This window comes from Neovison vison, chromosome 3 (assembly GCF_020171115.1).
Source record: "Neovison vison isolate M4711 chromosome 3, ASM_NN_V1, whole genome shotgun sequence".
Taxonomy (NCBI): domain Eukaryota; kingdom Metazoa; phylum Chordata; class Mammalia; order Carnivora; family Mustelidae; genus Neogale; species Neogale vison.
This window is the reverse complement of record NC_058093.1, coordinates 82522351-82545921: the sequence shown is the minus strand read 5'-3', so window position 1 is coordinate 82545921 and position 23571 is coordinate 82522351. Positions and strand designations below refer to the sequence as shown.

At 43.8% G+C, this 23571-nt stretch overlaps 1 protein-coding gene across 1 annotated transcript in view; it reads left to right on the top strand.

Annotated features, from left to right (window-relative positions):
* KIF5C (kinesin family member 5C) overlaps positions 1-23571 on the top strand; it is a 156533-nt gene that overhangs the window by 42418 nt on the left and 90544 nt on the right. Inside the window, exons 2-3 of the mRNA XM_044242511.1 lie at positions 9928-10018; positions 17508-17581. Coding sequence (XP_044098446.1) covers positions 9928-10018; positions 17508-17581 — 165 coding nt within the window. The remainder of the gene's footprint in view (positions 1-9927; positions 10019-17507; positions 17582-23571) is intronic.

The window sequence follows — 23571 nt, the reverse complement described above, 5'->3', positions numbered from 1 at the left end:
AAGAGTCCCCTCCACTTCCACCTCTGGGCTAGAGAGCTTGAGTATTTAATCCCCACTCTGATCAGTCATTGGGTGAGGCTGCTGGGTTGGGCCTGGGATGTCTGTCCTGGCCTGCATCAAGTGACAGAGAGAGCTCTCCAGCTAGAAAAGCCCTCAGGCAAAAAGATGCATGCAGGTGCTGGAGGTCAGACCAGCTGCGTGGAAATGGTGAAGATTAAGAGGGAATCTGCTTCATCTTTATAGTTGGTGTTATCACAAAGGTTCTGGAAGGCTCCAAAGCTGTAATAGCAGAGCTAGTGAGTCAAGGAGTACCTGCACAAGGCATATCTCCTCACCTTTCCTAAACGGGATTCATGGCTGCACAACAATTTTATTTATTTTTAGAGTACAGAGGGTAATCTTAGAACAGTGAATTTTGCTATGACCCTCAGAATATAAAGGCCTCATGGAGCTGAGCTTATGAGTTGCAGACCTAGGACCTGAAGATGCCTGAAGTATGTGGTAGGGGCATCAGGATGCCAGGTCTCTGAGCTGGTACATTGTGAGTGATTGTCACTTGTTAGTATCCTTTCCTTTAAGGGGTCACTGCTCTCTTGAGTTTGATGCAATATAAGTGCCTGGTATGAATTGGTCTGAACTTTTTATTACAGAATAACACTGACCATAACTTAAGCATCTTCTAGAATATCAGACACTATCATGGATTCACTTTTTAGCCTGAATATACTTAGTTTTCACAGTCCTGAATTGTGGACCCTATTAGCTCTGTTTTCAAGATGAGGAAACTGAGCCTCAGAGAAATGGGAGTTATACCCATGTTTATGTGAATTCATTTACACAATATATTGGTATGCTGTCTTCCTGGACAATGCTCAGTATGAGCTACTGAAGTGAGGAGCACAGAGACCTATCATAAATTCCTTTTCCTTCTAGTGCACTGTTCTCTTTCTTAAAGCACATGAGTCTGTATGATTTATAGTTTCCATGAGAGGATTCTCTCATTCTGGACCACTTTGTAAATGTTAAGACAACAGTACAACAGTGTCTTACAATGCCTAGAAACAACTCTGCGCCCATAATAAATGTTGAAATAAATTTTATGGTGTTAAGTGTCAATTTTTAAAGCTCCTGAGGGGTGCCTGGGTGGCTCAGTCGGTTAAGTGCTCAATTCTTTATTTCAGCTCAGGTCATGATCACAGGATCACAGGCTTGTGAGATCCAACCTCGCTTTAGGTTTAGCACTGGACAGGGAGCTTGCTTAAAATTCTCCCTCTTCCTTCCTTCCCTCCCATTCTCTCTTTCCCAAAACAAACAAACAAAGCCAAACCTCTCCTTAAGTCAACATCACAAAGAAATGCCAGGTCCTGGGGCACCTGGGTGGCTCAGTGTGTTAAAGCCTCTGCCTTAGCCCCACATCAGCTCTCAGCTCAGCAGGGAGCTTGCTTCCTCCTCTCTCTCCACCTCCCTCAGTGCTTTCCTGTCTGCCTACTTGTGATCTCTATCTAATAAATAAGTAAATAAAATCTTAAAAAAAAAATGCCATGTCCTGTGTGCTAGGATGGTTATAATAAAGAGGACAGATAGTAACAAGGATGTGGAGAAAACCTCAGACACTGCTGGTGGGAATGCAAGCTGGTGCAGCTGCTTTGGAAAACAGTTTGTGAGTTCTTAAAAAAGTTAACTTCTCGGGGCGCCTGGGTGGCTCAGTGGGTTAAGCTGCTGCCTTCGGCTCGGGTCATGATCTCAGGGTCCTGGGATCGAGTCCCGCATCGGGCTCTTTGCTCAGTGGGGAGCCTGCTTCCCGTCCTCTCTCTCTCTGCCTGCCTCTCTGCCTACTTGTGATCTCTCTCTGAATAAATAAATAAAATCTTTAAAAAAAAAAAAAAAGTTAACTTCTATAGAGTTACTACATGACCCAGAAATTCCACTCCTGGGTATATGAAATGAAAGGAGAAATGAAGACATATGTCCACATGAAAACTTGTAGATGAATGTTCATAGCAGCATTCATAATTGCCAAAAAGTGGAAATAACCCAAATGTTCATCCTGATACATAAAATGTGGTTAATCTCTGCAGTGGAGGATTATTCAGTCGTGAAAGTGAAATCTACAATATGGATGAACCTTAGAAACATACTAAGTGAAAGAAAATGTTAGTCACAAGAGCTACATATTATATGCTTCTATTTATATGAAATGTCTAAAATAGGCATATTTATATGTATTTATATGTACATATTTATATGTATTTATATGTATATATACATATGTATGTAGCATATATACAAAAGCTACATGTTATATGCTTCTATTTATAAGAAATGTCTCTTACAGACCTTCCTCTTGGGAGGTTGGGGATTGACTGCTAAGAAGTACAGAGTTTCTTTTTGGGGTGATGAATATGTTTTGAAATTAGATAGCGGTAATGGTTCTCCAATCAGCAACAACAGAATGTACCCTTTTATTAAAGGGGTGAATTTTATGGTATGTGAATTATATTTCAATAAATAACACAAAACAAAACTTGTTTTGGCACAATATTTGTGTTGATAAAAAGATGAGTATCAACATTAACCTGAGGACTTCCTGCTTTTTAATTAATGTTTTGGAAACATTCTTTCCTGTTGTTACCAAAGCCCTTCAGAGTCTGTGAGTTTATTTAATTTCTTCTTGTGCAAACTAATACAACGTTTTAGTGATGTCTTAACCTTGGACACCTTTGGTTCCTTCAAGTTAGGACAAATCCACTCAACTTCAAGTTCCTTCAAATTAGGACAAATCCACTCAACTTTTAGGACGGTAGCACACCTGTCTTTCTCTTTCTCTTTGAGATAAGAGAAAAGGGATTTAGACAATGAACACAGCTCCCAAAATGAAACAAAGCTGTAATGTTGTTGTAGGCAGGTCTCGGGCCTCGGTTTGTCTCGTCCTGGAGGATGGTGCCAGGCCTAATGCTTCAGGGAGGCAGATTTAAATCCATATAAGGACACAAAGTTCCAGCACGTGGAGCCAGTTGGGGTTGAGCCGTTCATCGTCGCCAGTGAGAGCTCATGGAGGCGGGAGTGGCGCGTTGAGAGGAGGCTGGAGGGGCTGACTGTAGGGTCCATATTAACTCTGAGAGGCCATGATGCTCGTTCCCCTGCTGTGCTGCTCCAGTAGTCATAGCAGTGACTCTTTGTTCAATGACCTAATCAACTGTGTATTTGGAAATAATTTAGAACTGATTGGGAGGAAAGCAGGAAAAACAAAGCTCCAGGGGCTCCTGCTTGTTGTTTCTTGGATGTTCAGAGAGAGCAACTTGATGCTAAACCCAGAACTTTTAGAACACTAGATAGGGAGCCTGGAGGTCTGGATTTGGGGCACAGATCTGCTACCTACCTAACAGGCTGGGCGGCTTTCTGCAAGCCATCTACCTCTCCTGAGGTCAAGTTCTTTTATTTGTAAAACACCATGTTGGGTTGGGCTGACGTTGAAGGCCCGAAAAATTCTGGATTTTTTTCTCCATAACTTACAACTTTTCTTTTTTTTTTTTTAATTTTTAAAATTTTATTTATTTATTTGACAGACAGAAATCACAAGTAGGCAAAGAAGCAGGCAGAGAGAGAGGAGGAAGCAGGCTCCCTGCTGAGCAGAGAACCAGAAGTGGGGCTCGATCCCAGGACCCATGATCCCCTGGGATCATGACCTGAGCCGAAGGCAGAGGCTTTAACCCACTGAGCCCCCCAGGTGCCCCAACTTACAACTTTTCATAGCAATCTCACACCTGCCTTTTCCTTGGCTTTGATTGTCCTTTTTCTGTTTTGTCGTTGTCGTTTCCTGGCACGTATGATCCATTTAATTATGACTGAAAACCATATCCAGTGCTGTTTGGTGGCTTGCATCTCTGTGGGCACCCCCACGCCCCTCACCACTGTGCCCCAAGAAAGATGTTGGCGGAAGAGGTCTCACCTCCTTTCCAAGACCAGCACAAAAGCCCCAAGTTCCACAGAAGGCTTATTAGTTAGAGAGGAGGGGGGTTCAGTCCTTCTTAGCCGCTGCTTTCCTCATGGCTGCAGGACGTTGCCCAGCTCTTCTCTTTCCCTCTTGGCACAATTGTGTGCCTTTTCTTGACGTACTTGAGGGTGCGCTTGTCCTCGGAGACCTTGAGCAGCCGCATGGAACACCTTTCCTATTGGATGAAGCCGCACACCTCTCGGATCGCATGAATTTTGTGTGCTTGGTGAGGTGCCGGTGGCGGGCCTTGACTTTTCACATTCTTGGTCACGGTGTGGCCTTGTTGAGACCCACAGCCACAGGGTAGCACAGAGCCACGGCTGCCGCTCCTCACTGGCTCCTGTGGCGGAAGGCTCTTGCCTGTTTTTTAATTTCTTCTGTTCCTAGGAATGCTTGGCCAGGTGCATGCCCACCATGTTTCTTGCCAGTCTCGCCCTTTCCCCCTGATCTTATGCCCCTCTTTCCTCAGGGGTTCATGTCAGCCCCACCTTCAGGGTCAGCACTTTCTCGATTACTACAGTGGGGGTCTCAGAACTTTGTTACCTTATGAATCCCTTCGCTTCAAGCTGTCGTAGTATAAGCATCTAAGCATCTGCTGTTTGTGTGTCTCCGACTTTTCCAGTAAATCATAAGCTGCTTAGGAAAACAGTATGGTGTGAAGGAAGAACACTCGAAATCAGAGACTTAAAATTATTTCCCCCAAGGGCCTCAGTTTTCTGGTTTGTGGCATGGGAATAGTAACATCTACCTCATGGAGGTACTGTGAAAATGAAGTGAGATAAAACAGAACAGATAGGGGTGCCTGGGTGGCTCAGTGGGTTAAGCCTCTGCCTTCGGCTCAGGTCATGATCTCAGGATCCTGGGATCGAGCCCCACATTGGGCTCTCTGCCCAGCAGGGAGCCTGCTTCCCCCTCTCTCTCTGCCTGCCTCTCTGCCTGCTTGTGATCTCTGTCTGTTAAATAAATAAATAAAATCTTTAAAAACAAAACAAGACAGAACAGATAAGGGTTTGGGTCGTCATGTTTGGTGATGGTGCAGATAGTGGCTGGTGTGGGTACACAGCACTGAGAAGGTGGCCAGGAGAGGCTGAAAGAATTTGTCTTCTCTTGTATTTTCAGGAAGGAAGTCACATGAAGCCAGTCACCCGGCACAGAGACTTAATGATTATTCTCAGAAATCTGTTCCTCTTCACAATACCCCTCAGTGTCTAAAGATAATTCCACAGAGTGAGTTTAAATCTTGCTCTGGAAATTTAAGGGTTCCCCCCCTTTCTTTTCCTTCCTCCCTCCCTCCCTCCCTCCCTCATCCTTCTTTCCTTCCTTCCTTCCTTCTTTTCTTTTCTTTCTTTCTTTTTTAGTAACAATAGAAAAATCATTCAAATCATTGGGAATCTTTGGTCCCAACCCTTGGTTGGTTTTAGAGATGATTATTAGATTACTTCTTCATGACCTCTTCTTGGGTAATTTCAGTTTCCTTAACATCCCTCCTGGTGCTCATCTTCTAAACGCTGAAGTGGGTCTTTTGCTTTCCTCCATCTCCCAGAGTAATATTCCTTCCAGGCTGGAGAACGGTTGTTGGGTAAGGGGTCAAGTGAATTAAGAGGCAGGCCATATGGTTCATGGACACTTTGCTCTCAACAACTTGATAAGAAGTGGTTTGATTTTTTTTTTTTTAATTTTAACTATAAAAATGTAAGAACCATCTGCTGTTATTTTTTGCCCGTGATTCTGGTAAAGTTATTTAGTTAGACTGCTCCTTTGCAATTAGCTGCTGTCTGTGGAGGCTTTTGTGGCAAAGCTAGATTATTTCATTTCTAGTTGTAATGTACATGAAGGGTGTGTGTTCCATTCAGATTCCTTTCATAAATTGCGGCAGGTTTTCTTACATGCAGTGAGCTCTTGGGATGTATATGGCTTCCGTGGTAGCTACTTAAATGCTTTCATTGTAGTGGCTCATTTGATTGGTTGAGAATAGGTCACACACTAATTGCTATGAAGCAAACTGAACAGGCTAATGTGATAGAGAGTGATGCCAGGGGGTGGTGCTGCTTTATGTGAGGAGCTCGGAAGTCCTCAAAGGAGGAGGAAGTGGAGTGGACATCTACAGGGTGATCAAGAGACAACCAAACGAAGATTTCGGGTGAGCCAGTGAAAACCCACGGTGAGAGAGTTTGAAAGGGAAGGAAGTGAAGAGCAAAGGCCCTGAGCCAGGGGATCCACTGATGAATGAGCCAAGGGATAAAGAAGTCCAGTGGGCTACACTGTAGTAGGTGGCAGAGAATGCAGGAGGTGGGGGTGAAGAGGGTCTCGTGTAACAGAAGCCATTGGAGGTTTTTAAGGGAGGATTTGATACCATCGGATTTATAGCTCTGGAAAGCTCACTCTGGCTGCTAGGTGGAAGTTGGATTGTTAGAAGCTAGAATGGTATCAAGGAGATCAGTGAGGGGACTATCACTGCTGTCCAGATGAGATACCATGGTGGCATGGGCTGAGGTTTGATCCATTTGGGATATATTTGGGATATGGAATCTATGGGACGCACTTGATGATTTTGGTCTCTTACTCAGACATGATTCATTTTTTGTCAGTTAAGCTTTCGATGGCTAATGGAATCTAGGTGGAAGTGTCCAGGGGGTGATTGACTATGTGAATCTGGAGCATGGATGAGATTTGAAGCCTGAAATGTTCATTTAAATTATATGAAGTTCAAGAATGTAGACAGAGAGGAGGCTGAGGTGTCTGAGTCTGGGACGCGTTGTCGTTTAGAAGTCAGAAAGAGACACCAGCAAAGGACTCTGGCAGAGAGTAGCCAGAGAGATGGCAGAACCACGTGCTGAGGAGGTGCCTGGAAAGGAAAGTGTCTCCAGGGGTAATTGGAGCCCTCACCATTAAGTTCCGACTGTTAGCACTTAGCACCTGTATTAAAACGTTAATTGAAAGATGTATTCCGGGACGCCTGGGTGGCTCAGTTGGTTGGGCAGCTGCCTTCGGCTCAGGTCATGATCCCAGCGTCTTGGGATCGAGCCCCACATCGGGCTCCTTGCTCGGCGGGGAGCCTGCTTCTCCCTCTGTCTCTGCCTGCCATTCTGTCTGCCTGTGCTCGTTCTCGTTCCCTCTCTCTCTCTCTGACAAATAAAAAAAAAAAAAAAAGAAGAAGAAGAAAGAAAGATGTATTCCGTAGCTGCACTTTTAGTGACAGCCTGAGCACGCTGTGCCCAAGGCTTGTCCACAGAAACCGTCAGCCACAGTGGGGTCAGAAACAGGGAGACCCTCTTCTGGGGGCCAGGAGAGAGGGGGTTTCCTGAAGTCTTTTTTTGGGTTTGTGAGATTTTCGTACCATTACCAAAGCAGCAAAGAGTCATTCGTTGTTGTTGTTTTGTTAAATGGCCGTTTTATATATAGCTTGAATGACTAGACCACAAATCAGTTCTTAAAAAATCTGTAACTAAATTTTAATTCTCAATTTTAATTTCAGGAGTCTAAGGTCCACTTAAAAGCCTATATAGCCAACTTAGTGTATGAAAAGACAAAAATACTTACGTTTTTAACTTCTTTATATTCCAGTCCTGATGAGAAGTCTCAAAACAAATCATTTTCTAAATTTTCTCTTTTCTCGAAGGCAGTTTCTGTTTGGGAGTTAACTTCAGTTTATGGAAAATTGTTGTAGTGTGGTTGTCACTTGATAAATGATATTATTTAAATGAGTAATAGAGATTTCTTGCTTTTGGTCTCTCTTCAAGTGAATATATAATGTACTCCATCTAACAATTTAGATTGAAGGGCAAAGTTGGGAAGGGGTCTTCTGTTTTTTGTACAATTTGCTACAAATTAATAGGCCATTTTTCTGCTGTAGTAAGTGCATTTTCTCCAAAACCCAAATCATGATTGTTCTGGAAACAAAATGGTTTATTTTGGTGATTCTTATCAAGTTTGGAGAAATAATGGGTTTGTTTGAAATTAAGCAAAGCTACAGTTTCTTTCAAGAAGGTTCAATGGACGACAAATACTTATGCAAACTCTGTACATGTTTATTCTGTTTACTGACATTTAGCTAATTTTATGAATAGATAAGGCTAATAGGAATGTAGTGGGCTGATAGTTGTCAATGGATAGGGGTAAGAAACATTTTCTTGGTTATTCAATCAAATACTTGGTTCACTAATGGAATGAGACTTGCTGGGAACAAAACATTGGAAAATAACCCTTTCCATAATTTTAACAAGATGTCTGATTCTGCTGCTTTTTATAGAAATAAAATCTTGGGGCACCTGGGTGGCTCAATCAATTAAGTACCCAATTCTTGATTCTGGCTCAGATCTTGATCTTGGGGTTGTGAGTTCAAGCCCCATGTTGGGCATGGAGGCTACATAAAGAAGTTTTTTTATGGTACCTCAAAATTCTCCATTTCTTCTAAGACCAAACTGGAAGTAGCTCATTTATCTGGCTGGCTCAATCCCATTTTCAAAGACTAAAAGCTCAAACAACGCCTGAAGCATAGGACCTTCCCTATGTGCAGCACCATGGTCATGAATGAGGAAAACGCCAAGCCAGTCTGATGGCTGCGTACCTCTGTGTGAAGATTATAGGATGTAACAAGCCTTGTCGTTGGGTAGAGTTTCCTGGTGTCCAAGCCACATGTAGGAGGTGCAGGGTCAGTCAGGGTGAAGGAGACTCTGGGCTCTCCTCTTTCCTGCCCTTCTCCGGCCAGCCCCTCTAACCACTTGGGAGAAATGAAGATAAAGGGCTGCGCGGGTGGATCAGGCTGTGGGAGGGGGTGGGGGGAGAACCACCCCTTGTTCTGGTGGTGTTGGGAAGAAGGCACTGCTGAGAAGGGTGGTTCTCCCCGGCAAGCGGCTGTGTCTGTCTCAGCCACCACTTTCCACGGTCCTCAGAACTGTACCTGGCATATAAACACCCAGTAATTCCTTGGTGAACGTTGAGTGGTTGGGGGTGAGGGCTCACATAGACCGGGACAGAGCTGCTTCCGTTCCCTTCTGACCATTACTGCCTTGAACGGCACATAGCCCAGTATCAGACCAAACCCCAAGATCTTACACCTGGGAAGTCACTTGATTTATTGTGCAGAAGGGCCCTCTGTGACTTGGTGGCCTCCACTGAGTTAAGGCATCACTTATACATATAAAGCAAACACTGGAATTCTTTGGGATACAAAGCAATATCTTCCGATTAAGAGCAGCTTCTTAAATTTGATCATGTTGTCTTCCCATTGAATAAAATCCAAGCACATTTTCTTGGCTAACAGTGCCCTATATTAAGTGGCTCCTGATTTCCTTTCTCACCTCTTTTTGTGCCACCCTCTGGTTCCTTGAACACTCCAGACCCCTTCCTGCCTGCTCCCACCTCTGCTCAGTCTGCTCTGTTCTCCCATGGCTCTTCACTTGCCTCTCTCTTTCTGCGATCCTTTAAAGATCCACCGAACTGGCATTTCCTCAGAGAGGCCTGCTTTGCTCTCTCTGTCATCCCCTCTGTCCCATTATTTTGTACGTAGGCATTTTGTATTTCCCCGGGTGTTTGCCTTCTTGTTTATTAGCTTTCTGCCACACTTGATTGAATGCTTTATAGGCTGCGCCGTTTTCTGATTGGGTTAGCCTCTAGTCTAGTCCCTGGTTCAGAAGAAGCTCTCACAAAATGAATGAATGAATGAAGCCTCAGCCCACTTTTCATCAGAATGTGTTTTAAGTAAAAAAAGGAACAAAACAAACCCTTTTTTTCTTTCTCATATTCTCAATATGCAGAACACATATGCCCATTGTCCGTGTGGATTTGCAATGTAATAATTCCCTAGCCTTAGTTCAGAAATGCCTTCAAGGATAGGGTTTGTGATTTAGTGCCTGTGGTCTAACTACTATTAGTGCTTTTTATTCCTAAACTTCTAATGTGTTTTCTCTGCCCTTTCCTTTCATCTTTTTTAGCAAGGGAAGCCATATGTCTTCGATAGAGTGCTACCTCCCAGCACGACCCAAGAGCAGGTTTACAATGCGTGTGCAAAGCAAATTGTCAAAGGTAAGTGCTATTTCTTTATTTCCTCCCCAGCCTTTCAGAATAATTGAAAACATTAAATGATATTTGCAGCCTAGGACTCAAAGTGCCTTGACTATAAGCAGAGGCCTGCTAATTGGAACCACTGAATTGTAGCTCGAGCTCTGACTCTGATTTGCTATGATGTCAAGCAAGTTCTCACACCTCTCTATACTTCCTTGCCAAGGAAATTTCTTTATTTCTTTTGTCACCTTTTTGGCAGAGTTATTCTGCCACCTAGACGCTTAAAAGCTATGGTCACACTATTTCTGTAATGGTTTTAAAATACTGCCGTAGGTACAAGACCTCCTTTTTACTTTGAAGGAGACAAAAATCTATGTATTTCTGATGCTCCAGTTGTCTGTTTTTGGCTGATTCATTTGGGGCATCTGTCTCTTCAGGGAGAAGCCTTACACGTGGAAAATCCTCAGGCACCAAAGAATTGTCTACAGCATCATAAAATCACATTACTTTTTTGGTTACCGAGCTCTTCTTGCTACTCAGCAATTTCTTAAACATACTTCTGTCTAACCCACTTTCCACCTTTCCACCCAGATACCAACATTTGTTCCTCCAGATAGATAGCCTGAAGCCTAAAATCATCTCAGAGATAAGCCCTTTTCTCTGGGACTGGCCTTGGCCCTGAAGGTTCTGCGTCAAAATAACAGCAGGGAGATGAAGCAATTTACACATTGCTCTACCTTGCCCTTTCAAATTAGGGGCAGGCTGGAGCTTGCCTTGGGGGGGCTCGCCATCTGGACAGAGCTGAGGGGCATTGCCTGCTTCATTGTTTTTCATCTTCATATCTTAACCTTCAACTCTGAATGCTACGGCCCCTGTGCTTTCAAATGTCCTGATGTTTCCACCTTTGTAGGTAGCTGTAGATTTAAAGAGCAAAAAAGCAAAAACAGAATTCAAAAAGCACCTTGTCATGCAAGACGTGCTTGTTTTTGGAAGCTGCCTAACCTAATTATTTGAAATTCCTGAAAGCCAACCCTGGGTGCATCTGTTCGATTAGTTCTGACCCTGGGCACCTGCGTGGGAGACAGCACGTAATGTTCCTCATTGAGGTGTATGGTTATTCATGTTCCTGTTGCAGACATCAATTGATTTTGAAGGTCTTCATAGGAAGATGATACAGAAAACAGAAGAGAAAAACATGCCTGAATTTGGGCTCTTCTTGAATTAATACTGTGGGCCTATATTTGGTGGTAATATTTGTCTTCTCTCTACTTCTCTTCTCTTGGATCTCTTCCTGTCTAAAAATGTTTTCTGTCTCTTTGGAGTGCGTTGTTCTAGTTTGCTGCTAGTCAACCCTCCTTCCTCTCCATTAGCAGACTCTTCCTTATTTTTATTAAAGTAAGATTAATCACATGTGAGCCATAATTTCCTTCTTTTTCTCTCCCCTTCCATTATCAGAACCAAATAGTATTTACCACGTGCTGTGCCAAGCATGAGGTCCATTTCAACACATCTCTAATTTGATGTAATTAGAGATGGATGCACTCCCTTTTTCAAAAATCCCGTGATTAACAAACAATCATAACCTTTCAGTCTTCATTATTAGAGAAGTTGGGTCTCTTTCAGTGTTTGGGTTTTTCTGTAGTATGAAATGTCAGAAATAGGCAGTCTTTGGAAAGTTCTTGTGAAGATGTGACCTAACTGGGTCACTTGAGGCCCAATATATGGTGAGCCACAAAGAAAACCACTTAGGGTAACATTAGGCTCTGACATGATATGATAAACAGATAGTTTTCAGATGCTATAAATGTAATGTGAGCATACTCATTTTGTAACAATAAAGAGTTCTTTCTTCTTCCTTGAAAGGAAACTAATGGGGGGGTGATGAAGGCCTAATTTAACTTTTTTAAATATCCACTGAAGCTAGCATGAGAGGAAGTGGCCATGTTATTTATGCATCAGCAAGGTAAAACACAGAAGTATAAGAAAAAACTCCTTAGAATAGTTAATAGGTACAGCTGAGGTTTCTTTCTTTCTTTCTTTCTTTTTTTTTTTTTTAAGATTTTATTTATTTGTTTATTTGACAGAGATAGAGAGACACAGTGAGAGAGGGAACACAAGCAGGAAGAGCAGGAGAGGGAGAAGCTCCCTTCCCGCTGAGCAGGGAGCCCGACGCAGGGCTTGATCCCAGGACCCCGGGACCGTGACCTGAGCCAAAGGCAGACACTTAACCCACTGAGCCATCCAGGCAGCCCACAACTGAGGTTTCTTTTGCCATGACAAGCCCTATTTAAATCAGGAAAGGAAGGTGGCACTGTAGGGGTCTCTTTTTCTAGAGGCCAGAAATTCAATCAGATAACATCTGAAGCTGCCGCAGCTCCCACGATTCATGGTAATGTAGTGGACTGGCAAGCGTTTCTTTCAAGGCTCTCTGAACCCTTAACGTTTTTGAGATCAGAAAGACTCCTTTTAACTGGATAGCTTTTTTCTCTCTTGGTTTTTTCATTCCCTTCAACTTCACTGGGTTTTTCAAAACATATTTCAAACATTTGATTGTAGAATTCTGGTACCTCCCACATTCCCATCTTTGTCTGGTGTGTGTTTTTCTAAAATGTTGTCTGAAAGAGTATGTAGAATTCTTCATTTCTTCCAGAAAAGCTTATAGGATTTGTGACTCTCAGCATGGTAAATAGGAAGGTTTCTGTGGACGCGCTAGGAATTAAAAACCATGGTTACTGCTTGCTATTGTTGAAGTACGAGGAACTATTTCCCATTCTACAGAAGTCACTCTGGGCATTTGCCTTTCAAATTAACTTGATGTGGACTGTACAGGGCTAGAGAAGGTAGTTCCTTGTTTTCTAGATCTGATTTCTTTAGGCTTCGTTTGTTTGATTGTTTCTTTTACCCATTCCTTTATGCGGAGATAGTAAGTATTTACCATGTAGAGTAAGCACTGCTAGGGATTAGAGTTATAAAGGTATATAAGACTGTCTGCAGGGATGTCTGGGTGGCTCAGTGGGTTAAAGCCTCTGTCTTAGCTCAGGTCATGATCCCAGGGTCCTGGGAGGGAGCACTGAATCAGGTTCTCTGCTCAGCAGGGAGCCTGCTTCCCTTCCTCTATCTCTCTGCCTGCCTTATTGTCTGCTTGTGATCTCTGTCTGTCAAATAAATAAATAAAACCTTAAAAAAAAAAAAGACTGTCTGCAGAAAGCATCATGGATAGGGAAAGAGACGGAGGCACCCATAGTTCTTGTACCTGTGGGGAGTACATGCTTTAAACTGGCTGTGTGCAGAATGCTGTGGAACCACAGAAGGAAGTCATGGGGGACTGATTTTGGTGAATGGGGATGAGGTTTAGAGAATTAAGGAAGGCTTCTTGGAAAGGTTGGGTCCTGTAGACTCTAGAATATATCTACATTCTGTACAAGCACAAGGAACAGCAAAATCATAAGACACAGATTATATGGCTTGTTTGGGCAACTTAAAGTGTTACAAGGTACTGGGTGGCCAGAACTTAAAAAGATTGGCTAGATCAGAGTTTGGTGGAAATGGATGGGTTTTATCCTCCAGGCAATGTGGATTCCCTGACAAGTTTCAGGCTCAGGATACTATAAACATGTTTTATTATATTATATGTGACTCTTAAGAAGAAGTATATTTATTTGGGTAGCATTATCTGTCAGGCACCATCTATGTACTTTAGGTATGTTATCATATTTTAAGTCTCAACAATTTTATGAGGTATGGGCATTATTGGTTCCATTGTACTAAAGAGGGATTTGAACTTAGATGACTTGCCCAGGTCAGTTAGGGGTTGGTGAGGCTGGAATTTGAGCCTGAGTTTTGCCGGTCTTCCTTGAATTTTTCTACACTCTTCTTCTCCCACTTTTCTGGAGCGCTCATAATGAGCATTTAGTAACAATTTATGAGTTGTTACTTTTCTATCAGGCCACATGGACTATTAACCAAGCATTGCCAAAGGACAGGGATAGGGATGGCCACAGGAAAAGGGGAGAGGAGAGAGAGGGAGAGATTGTGGCAGGTGGCCTTCGGGTGGCCCTGCCTGTCTCCCAACAGTGAGATGCATGTCCATTCTGAAGATGCCCTTCCCTGCAGACTGGCTGGCCCACCCTTCTGGTTTGCCACTAGTGTTCAGCAGGGCTGCCTCGAGGCATATGCCTACTTGAGTAGTTTGTTGGGCAGCCAGAGACTTAGGGCTCCAAGGCAGGGATGACTTGTCTGTCACTATTGCCACTGACAGGCCACCATTTCATTTGGGGAGTTGGTACGAGGCCATGCCTTCTCAGGAAATTGTATGATTACATTCTCAAATTCTTACCCAAGAGTAGAATTAACTCTTCTGCTCTAGGAAGATCTGGACTCAGAACTAGCAAAATCTAGGGTGGAAAACTGGCTTCTGAAGTCTATAGCAAGAGGCGAGAAGTATTTTCAAGTTTCGCCCCCCTCTCTGGAGGTGAGAAGGCTCTTCCCACCTGCTGCAGAACCTCTCTTTGGGTTTGCTTGACTGCCGGATAGATGTGTGCTGTGTTTGTGGGTGCCACTAGCTTTGTGGTGTGAGCTGAGGTCATATCACGCCAGAGCCCGTCACAAAGCAAGGTTCTGTCTGGCTGGTTCCTGGCTCTGCGGCTGATGCTCAGAAACCCTCATTCTGCTACGGGAGAGGCTCTGAAACAAATGCTTTCCTTGGGCCCAGGAACTGTCATTCAGTGTGATGAAAGTGCCTTTTTGTGGGCTGTTTCTATCAGGGTTGGGTGGCGGTTGCTGGGTGGCTCATCCTGCCGCTCTCCCATCCCGCCTTCCTGGGCGAGTGCTCTGGCCTCCTCCTCCTCAGCGGTCCAACCCAAATGCACAGTGTGCCCTCACTTTCCCTCCTGCCTCTCCTCTCCCCTGATAATCAGACACAGACCGGGTAAACACACTGGCCCCTACAACCTGGAGTTTGGAAGAAAATTGAGAACATTGGGTTCAAAGAGCTTTTTCTATCTTTTTTTAAAATAACCATTTAAGTCACAGTTGAGTTGAAAGAAGGCATCGGCTCTGTTCAACCTTGAGCACTAGAGATAGGTTCTGCAACAATGAATTAATTGCAACATGACTGTAAATAGTACTTTAAAGACTAAGCAGCATTTGTTCTGATGGAGTTTTATGTACTCTCTTTTCCTTTAAAAAAAAAAAAAATAGTTGCACTCCGTGTTGAAATAGCAGCAACAAACAGTCAAGGATTCTCCAAGTAGAGCCTCCTGTGTTCCTTAGCTCCCTGCCCTAAGACAAGTAGTGCTCTCCCTGAGCTCTTGTTTTCCCTTGTGTGTCCCAGGCCTCACCCTGCAGGCGTCCTGGGAGCAGCAGCTAACTAGGAGTTGGTAGGATTGTGCAATCTGCCCAGGGAGAGGTGTGGATCCCGTCCAGGGGTGCCTAATTTAGGTGCACCGGCCACGCTGCTTGGTGGCAGTAGAGGAAACGTGCCAGGTTTTCTCTTGTCCGTGGGGCTCTGACTCTGAGCTGGCTTTTCTTTAGGGCGTGGCACGTTGCTTAGCGCCCCCTTCTGTGTGCATGTGCACTTGCAGGGTCGGCAGCAGCCTCTGAGGGGGAGCAGAGGGAGCTGGACCCTTGGCGTTGGCCTCCTTACCCCTGATCTAATAATGCCTGGGCTGGTATGTCCCAGAGTGCCTCCTACACCGGGAGGTGTAGGTGTTTAGGGGGAGATGTTTGATTTCTGATAAACAGAAGCTTTAGTGCTGTGATTGTGGCTAGCATTCCAACTGCCCAGAGCTGTTTATACCACGAATATAGAATTTTAAAGGTACAGCCGCAGGATGGGAGCCTCTTTCTTTGTGTCCCTCAAAGCACGTTGCATTCATGGCTATTTAGAGGCTCTCCACTCTGAATCTGTTCTCTGAGCAAGTTGGCATTTCTGTGAAAACTGAAGCTTGAACCCCCAACCCTTACATTGTGGTCTTCAAGTTTTTGCTTCTGTTCCCAAGGAAACCATTACCAGAAGTTTGATACGTGTGAACATTCTCTCTCTCCCTCCTCTCTCTCAATATAGCTTGACACAAACTCTGGAGTGCTGCTAAGATTTAAAAAAAAAAAAAAAAAATTCTGCTGCTGAATTTCTCTCTCTCTCTTTTTTTTTTTTTAGCTTCCTTAAGGAAAATCCCACTTTCTTTTCTGACCCCAGTTCACACTCCATTAACCTCAGATCAATAACATGTAAATTGAAAAAATTTTTAGAAAAGCTAACAAAACAACAAAAATTAACTGGCATTATGAAATTTCTAGAGATCAAAACCACAAACCAACCAGCCTAATCAGGACCTGAACTAGCTGGAGCTGGTGGCCTGGCCTGATGAGGGAAGGAGCCAGGGGCCCTGAAGAGGACACCTCAGTAGGGGGTTCCTCAAAGAGGTTGGGAAGGGAATTGCCACTTTTTTTTTTTTTTTTTGCCTCTTCATTAACATATTCTGTAAGAATGTGATTACATTTCTTATTGCCCCCACTGTCCTTTCAGGAATGAGACTTCCTTCCCTTATGTACAGCTGTTGGGTCAGGGATATTAATCATGTACTATTTACCTTTCGGTGATTGGATGGAGATGAAGGAGGACTGAGGGAAACGAGTGCTAAATGTATGTTAATCACCTCAGCTGCTTTGAAGGAATTCCCACAGATAATCTCCAGTGCGGAGCAGCGTCTGTCCGCATGCTTCCCCTTAGGGTCCCTGTGTGAAATGGAAGCCGGCCTGCCGAGTGGGGGCCTTTGCACAGTGTGCTCATTGTGTAATTAAAAGAAATTTCCGATGCTGATGGGCCTGGGCCATCCTGCCAGCACCATCACTGAAAAAACAGAGGCCTTAACTTTGAGGACCCTGGCGTTTCCGGGCCGATCGGATTGTCCCCGTGTGGCTGGGTTTACAGAGTGGGGCCCTGTCCTTCTCCCCAGCTCTGGACTAGCTCCGTTCTCAAGGGGCTCCAGGCCGCCTTCCTGAAAAACCTCCCCCAGGAGCTCGCCTGCGCCAGCATTTCAACTGACCCAAATCAGATCTTTGGGAAAGAAATTCTATTCTATACCTCACTCCAGAGAGTCAGGACACTGATAATGTTTTTCTTCCTCCAACTGATCTCAGGAGATCAATTTAGAGAAGAAAACTTGAGTATCTTTCTGCTGAAAAGGAAGTGTACTACTGCTCAATATCTGTCTTAATATTGATGTTACTGGGATAGAGTGTCTATGTCTTTCTTTCTTTTTTTTTTTTTTGCCTCTTCATTAATATATTCTGTAGGAATGTGACTACATTTCTTATTTGGGGAACAGTGGAGGCCTTCATTTCTGCTTTTATCTCACAATTCTACTTAAAATGCAAATGTAGTTGAAATACATCATTTGTGTGAAAAATGAGATGGGCCATTTGGAATATGTAATTTTAAAATATGGAGCCAACACGAGCATACGATCAAAGTAATGAGTTAATTTTAATTTCTTTTTCTTGCCTGCAGATGTCCTTGAAGGTTACAATGGGACGATTTTTGCCTATGGACAGACCTCGTCAGGAAAGACGCACACCATGGAGGTACGATTGCAGCCTGCTGGGAAGCATCCTCGCGGGTGGCTCAGTAGCTCTGTATGACCAACCACATTCAGGTGCCTGCAGTCCCCTGACTGTGATGCGAGAGACGGTAAAGGGACCGGTCATGTCTGACCAATTCATTTTGGCATTGTGGGGTTTCAAAATAATGATAATAAAATCCCAGGAGTTCAGAATTTCAAAGAAAATCCTTTGTTGGTGGCGCTCTCAAAGTGGTAATAGTACATTCTTTTAAAATAGTCATCAGTAAGCTAAACAGTGGTGTGAGTATCCTTATGGACTGCAGCCCTAATCTCACTGAGAAAGTCTGCTGTGAGAATCATTTATGCTAAGAAGGGCCACTCTAGGGAGACGAATTTCCTCAGAGGAAATAAAAAACCATAGGACAGAGATGCAAAGAAGTTGGCTTATGGACCAAATTCAGCCCAGAGACATATTTTTATTCTGCCTGCACACCGTGTGTTTTTATATTTTTAAAAAATTATTATTATTATATGTATTTTTTAATTGAAGGCAGTGCTTAAAATGGGATGATTTCACACAATTTTAAGCTTCCAAATTTGGCTGACAATTCCAAAGATCCTACAACTAGGCAAAATTTCAGCATCCTACAAAGCGTAGGCGTCACTAGCACATTGTCTTGTTCACCTGTTTATTCAAGTTTCTAGTGCAGGGAACAGTGGCTGTTCCTCTAGGAGGGGTTTGATAAAACACTTGTTAAATTGATAGCCTCGAGGTGACCGTGGCCAACCCTGTGTGTGGGCTGGGCCATCCAGTGTACTCCAGCCCCCTGCATGCACAGTAGGAACTAGCATGCAGCCTCCTCTGTCATTAGTGTGCACACCTGACCTCTGTGGGGGTGTGAAGGTGTGAGCCCAGCTCAGAGTGTTGGCTGTGGAGCCTGTGGCTGTCTTCCAGTCTGTCTTCCAGACAAGACACATCTACAGATAAAATTGGCCCCCTTTACCTCTTCTTTTCCTGCTTTTTGCCATGACCTCCTGTAAGCCCTTCAGGGCCGGATACTCTTCTATAGGCTGGGCCCACCTGACAGGTGAGCAGAAGTAGAAGAGTGGTTATTATAAGACACTGTGCAGAGGAAGTTTGGGGAACTCAGCTTACAAGCAGCAGGGTAAGATGAATCCTTGATCCTTCAAGCTTAGGATTTTCATTTACGGTACCCTCCTGGGAATGTTACTGAGAGACGTCTGCTGCAGAATCAGTTTAGCTTATGAATCATTCCTATTGAAGAGGAGATTTCAAAGACACAAGGCTAAAACCCTTGGGGCTCTGATGTTCTGCTCACACCAATTCTAAGTGTGCCTGTGACTCTGGGGGATCTTATTTCTGTTGTGTTGACTCACTTTCAACCATTCGGCGGGGGGGATGGGGGACAGTGGCTCCGAGATCTCACAGATTAAAGGAAGCATGAAATTTGTTTACCACTGCTTCTGGGCGGAGCATGACCGTCCCTGACACCTGAGCCTTGGTCACGCTCTTCTCTGCATCTCATGTTCTCATGCAATACCCCTTGGAGATGCAGGCACATCCTCTTGCCTGCCTCTCTTACTGGGCCCCAAACCCTTAACCTTCCAGGCACTAGCAAAGTTGCAGTTCTGTATTTCCCAAGTACCATCAACTCCAGTAGCCATGACAAAAGCTCCTTCATGGGCCATAAGGCATGGGGGGGGGGGTGTGTGCAGCGCATCTCACGATGATGTCTGTCAGTCTCTAGGTTTTTGAAACATTACCAAACAATATACAAAATAACAACAGAAAATGCGATAGTTAGAATCCCCCAAATCATAGGGACTGTTTACAAGAGTGACCTTTTTAGCTTTGGGATTAATTCATCTTTGGAAAATACAGGTATTTGCTCAATGTCAGAAATTTAAAATGTAAACCATCAAAGGAGAGACCTGTCCCCAGGGTAAAATCATAGTTTGTGGGGTGTGTGTGTGTGTGTGTGTGTGTGTGTTGGGGAGGGGTGAATCCGTGGGTGTAAGGAGATGGCAAAGACAAATGCCAGCTCTTTAAAATGGAAATAGGAGGTGTTTTGTTAAATGAGGGCATCTGGAGCCCGGGGCGTCTCTCAGCACGAGCCTTTCGAGGCCGAGGCCTAGGCCTGCAGCGCGCTCAGCTGGGGACCTTAGGGGAACTGGCTTCTGTGCAGGTTACTCTCACAGTAGATTTATTCAGATTTTGTAGTTTTTTCATCCACATCAGTTTTAAAAGGTTGATTGCAAGGGGCACTTTTCTTTACTATGACTTCTGAAGATCCTAGAAGGAAGGAATGGGTTGGGAGCCCTTTCCTAGACGCCCCCCTTCCCAACACACACACTTAGTCTGGTTCTTTCTATCCAGTGATTATAGATTGAAGAGATTTTAGAGGAAAAGAGAAGCCCCGAGCTGAAGTTGTAGAGACTGTGGGAGACCAAGAAATCCAGGACCCCGGAATGCAATTAAATTAAAAAAAAAAAAAAAACCCATAAAAAACAAAACCCTGCAGGGCTTGCACCATCTGAACGGATTTTATGTATTTGGAATTACACATTGTGATCTTTCAAAGGCTTTTGGAAGGGGATGTCAACTCCCTGAATGGACAGAGCTCTCACATTTTAAAGCTGTTTTTCATTTTAATCCCCTCATTTTTGGTCTGACATCCAGTGGTGATTCCATTACCTTCTATTGAGGAGAACAAACAGATAAGCCTACGTAAAACTGGAAAGATTAGCTTCTGAAGATGCAGCATTTAAGGTGGATTCTCAGTAAAAATAGGAAACACTTGATGGTGCTGATGCCAGGCTTGGTAGGACACCGGCATGAGCTGGGCTGTGGCGTGTGCAGTCAGTGTTCCAGGGCTGGGGGTGCCGGCTGTACCGAGAAGAGAGGGCTGGACCTTTGTTTGGCCTGTGGTGCTGGGAAGAGCTTCTGTGGGCCTTGGGCTTTGCTTTGTGGTCCTCTTTGGCACAGATTTAGATGGATGGAGACACGCTGTTTTTCCTTCTGCCCGAAGGGACACCTGGAGCCCATGGAATGGTGCAACCCCCCAACTGCTGAGCTGAGCCTGCCAAGTGATTTTTAATGAGCCTGTCCGAGTGCATTGGTGCTCGTGTGAGCTGACAAGCTGCCTGCTTTCCCATCTTAAGTGTTTCAGGAAACTGTCCTGCTTGGGAGGTTGAGGAGGCACCTGGGGCTAGAACAAAGGGAGTCTTGTTCTGTGGCTGATGGCCTGCGTCTGGTTTCTTCTTTCATACATGCCCCGAGAAGGCCACATTCAGAAGTGGGAGAAGTTTTTGAAGAGGATTATGTAGGATACAAGTATAGAAATGTTCTTTTTGTTTTCTGAGAGAAAAGAGGATGATGAAGTGGGACATTCCTTTGCTACCCAAATCCATCCCAATCCTTCAGCCAACTGAAATTGTCCTGGCTCTCTGGAAGGGAGCCTTGGTTAGTATTCTTCAGTTTCTGGGCCACATTGCTGTCCTCTCAGGGTCCCTGCTGCATCACCTTTGCCCATCCTCATCTTCCTCTTCTCTCAAGATTTGTCGTCCCTCAACAAAGCCATCCCATACCACCCCAGCTGGAAAGGACTCTCCTGTGCTCTGAATTTCCACAGCTCTCTGCTTTTTTACCACCTTTCATTGCCTAAGGTGACTACTGCATATGTGTAGATGTGTATTTTATTTGCAAGAAGGAGCGAAGACCTTTATGAAACACCTGACTATCTCATACATACACAACACACATCAACACTCCCCCCAATACCACTCACACCCACATACATCACACACATCCACTCCGTACACCACGTATACCACACACACACACACACACACACACACACACACACACACTGTCTTGACAGGCTCAGTTTACTGAACATAAAGGCTCAGTTTTCACCACTCTTGGGTTTATGAGCTAGATCAGGCATCCCAGCCTGGAAACTTGTGGTAGATTTGAGTAGTACTTCTATGACTTCTATGACTAGATTCTAGTAGTACTTCTATGGGAATGGGAGGTATCCTTATGCCTTCTCCAAATACACATGTGCTGCCCTCTCATGTGATTTTTGGGTGTGAGCTTCAGGGAAACAACACAGGGAGTGTCCCAGACTCATCCCTGGTTCTGCCTTGGTTCTTACCCTGACAAAGGCAAACAAAGGGATGCCAGTATTTGTATAAGCTAGGAATCAATTGAAAGATAAATCTTTTGGAAGGGAAAGCATCTAGGGAAACATTTGAGTCATTTATAAATGACTTTTGGGTTATCTCTCACCTTTCTTTGTGGACCATTGATTAGAAGCTAAAGGATTATGATGGATTATTGAAGGGTTCTGTGGGGAGCATGGGGGCCACTCCTCAGATCTCCAAGGTGGATTGGCCCAGTGGTATCACAACATTTGACTGGACAGAGATCTGTGTTTTCATAGTCCATGTCATTTCTGTCAGCAATCTACACAGTCCTGAGCCTGTGGGGCCCAATATTTTATGTTTACAATGGCCTATGAGAAGTAAGCTTACCAACATTTGAGAGATTCTGAGTCTCAGTCATTGAGGGCTGTTTTCCTGAGATGTCTAGTCATGGCCTGGGATAGAATTGTATTTTCAGACTCTTCAGGTCAAATAAACCTTGACGACTGCTTAATGAGAACCTGATATGAACTGAATAATATAATGCTAATATTTATCATTTCTAACCCTCTATTTATACTGCTTAATTTAACTTCTACAATAATTCGATGCAGGAGACACCGTACTTAGCGTCATAAGCAATGCGAAGAAATATATATGCACTGGGCATCTTGCCTTCAGGGGCTGTACCATCAAAAAGCCATATAAACACATCACAGGATTTAGGATCCTTAGCATGCAAGGGCATTCCCAGGTGAAAGAGCTTTGCCAGGGCCCACATATATCTAAATTCAGCTTTTCTCTTGCTTTCAATAGAGTGGAGGGTGGATCAGGTATGCAAAGGAGGATTCAGAACCAGAAAGTGCTTTAGCGCCCAAGTCCACATGATTTCTTGCTTTTGGTAATTCAGATTGTTGGCTTCAGAGTCAACCTGTCAGAGAGGCACTATGTGGTGAACCCCCAAAGGATACAGAAGATCTCACTGAGGAAAACAAAGCAGATCTTCCAGGTGTCGGGCAGATTTTAGAACAAGGGTGTGAGTCATAGTGTTGGTAAAGTTTGCTGAGAGAAGAGTAAATGGGTTTTGTACTTTTCTTCCAGTTCCATTTTTCCTAGAGTTTAGAACTTTCTGAAGATCCTAGAGTTTTAGAACTTTCTGAAGACTCTTCTTGCCAATGATTACTTTAGACCTGCAGACTTCATGTTTGTGCATTGATGTGTAGTTTAACAGGGAACAGGACAGAACTTGGAGCATGGGAGTAAGGAAGGGTCTCTGGAAGTCCTTGCTGAGGCTGCTGTTTAAATACTTCTAGAGCTCTTATTTGGGAATTGCTTTCAGATATCATGGCATATTTTTTTGAAAGTCTTCAGAAGCAGCAAATCTGGATCTTTAAAAATGGATTTAGTGATAGAACTCAAATCACAGAAAAATTCATCTATCCCTTCATCCCTTAGATGAAATATCCCTCAAATCCCTTAGGGTTGGAGGATGGTTGCTGGCTGCATGGGGAAGGGGGGGGCTGGGCCTCTTTGGTAGAAAAAAGGGGGATAAAAGAATAAGAGAACATCTTACAAGTGAATTTAAATATTAGAAATAGCAAGAAATTTAAAAAGAAACCAGCTAAAAATTTTTTGTAACATTTCGGGATGGGAATTACAGATTTTTAAGAAATTGATAAAATGGCTTTTCTTGATTGGTTTGTGAGGTGATACTGAAGGTATTCCTAGAGTAATTATTGTTAAATTTTTGAGCAATGATGACTATCAGTCTATCAATGTTTATCAGCTCTCAAGTTGGCTTTATTAAAGCAAATTAATTTGGACTTATACATTCGGATCAGTTTG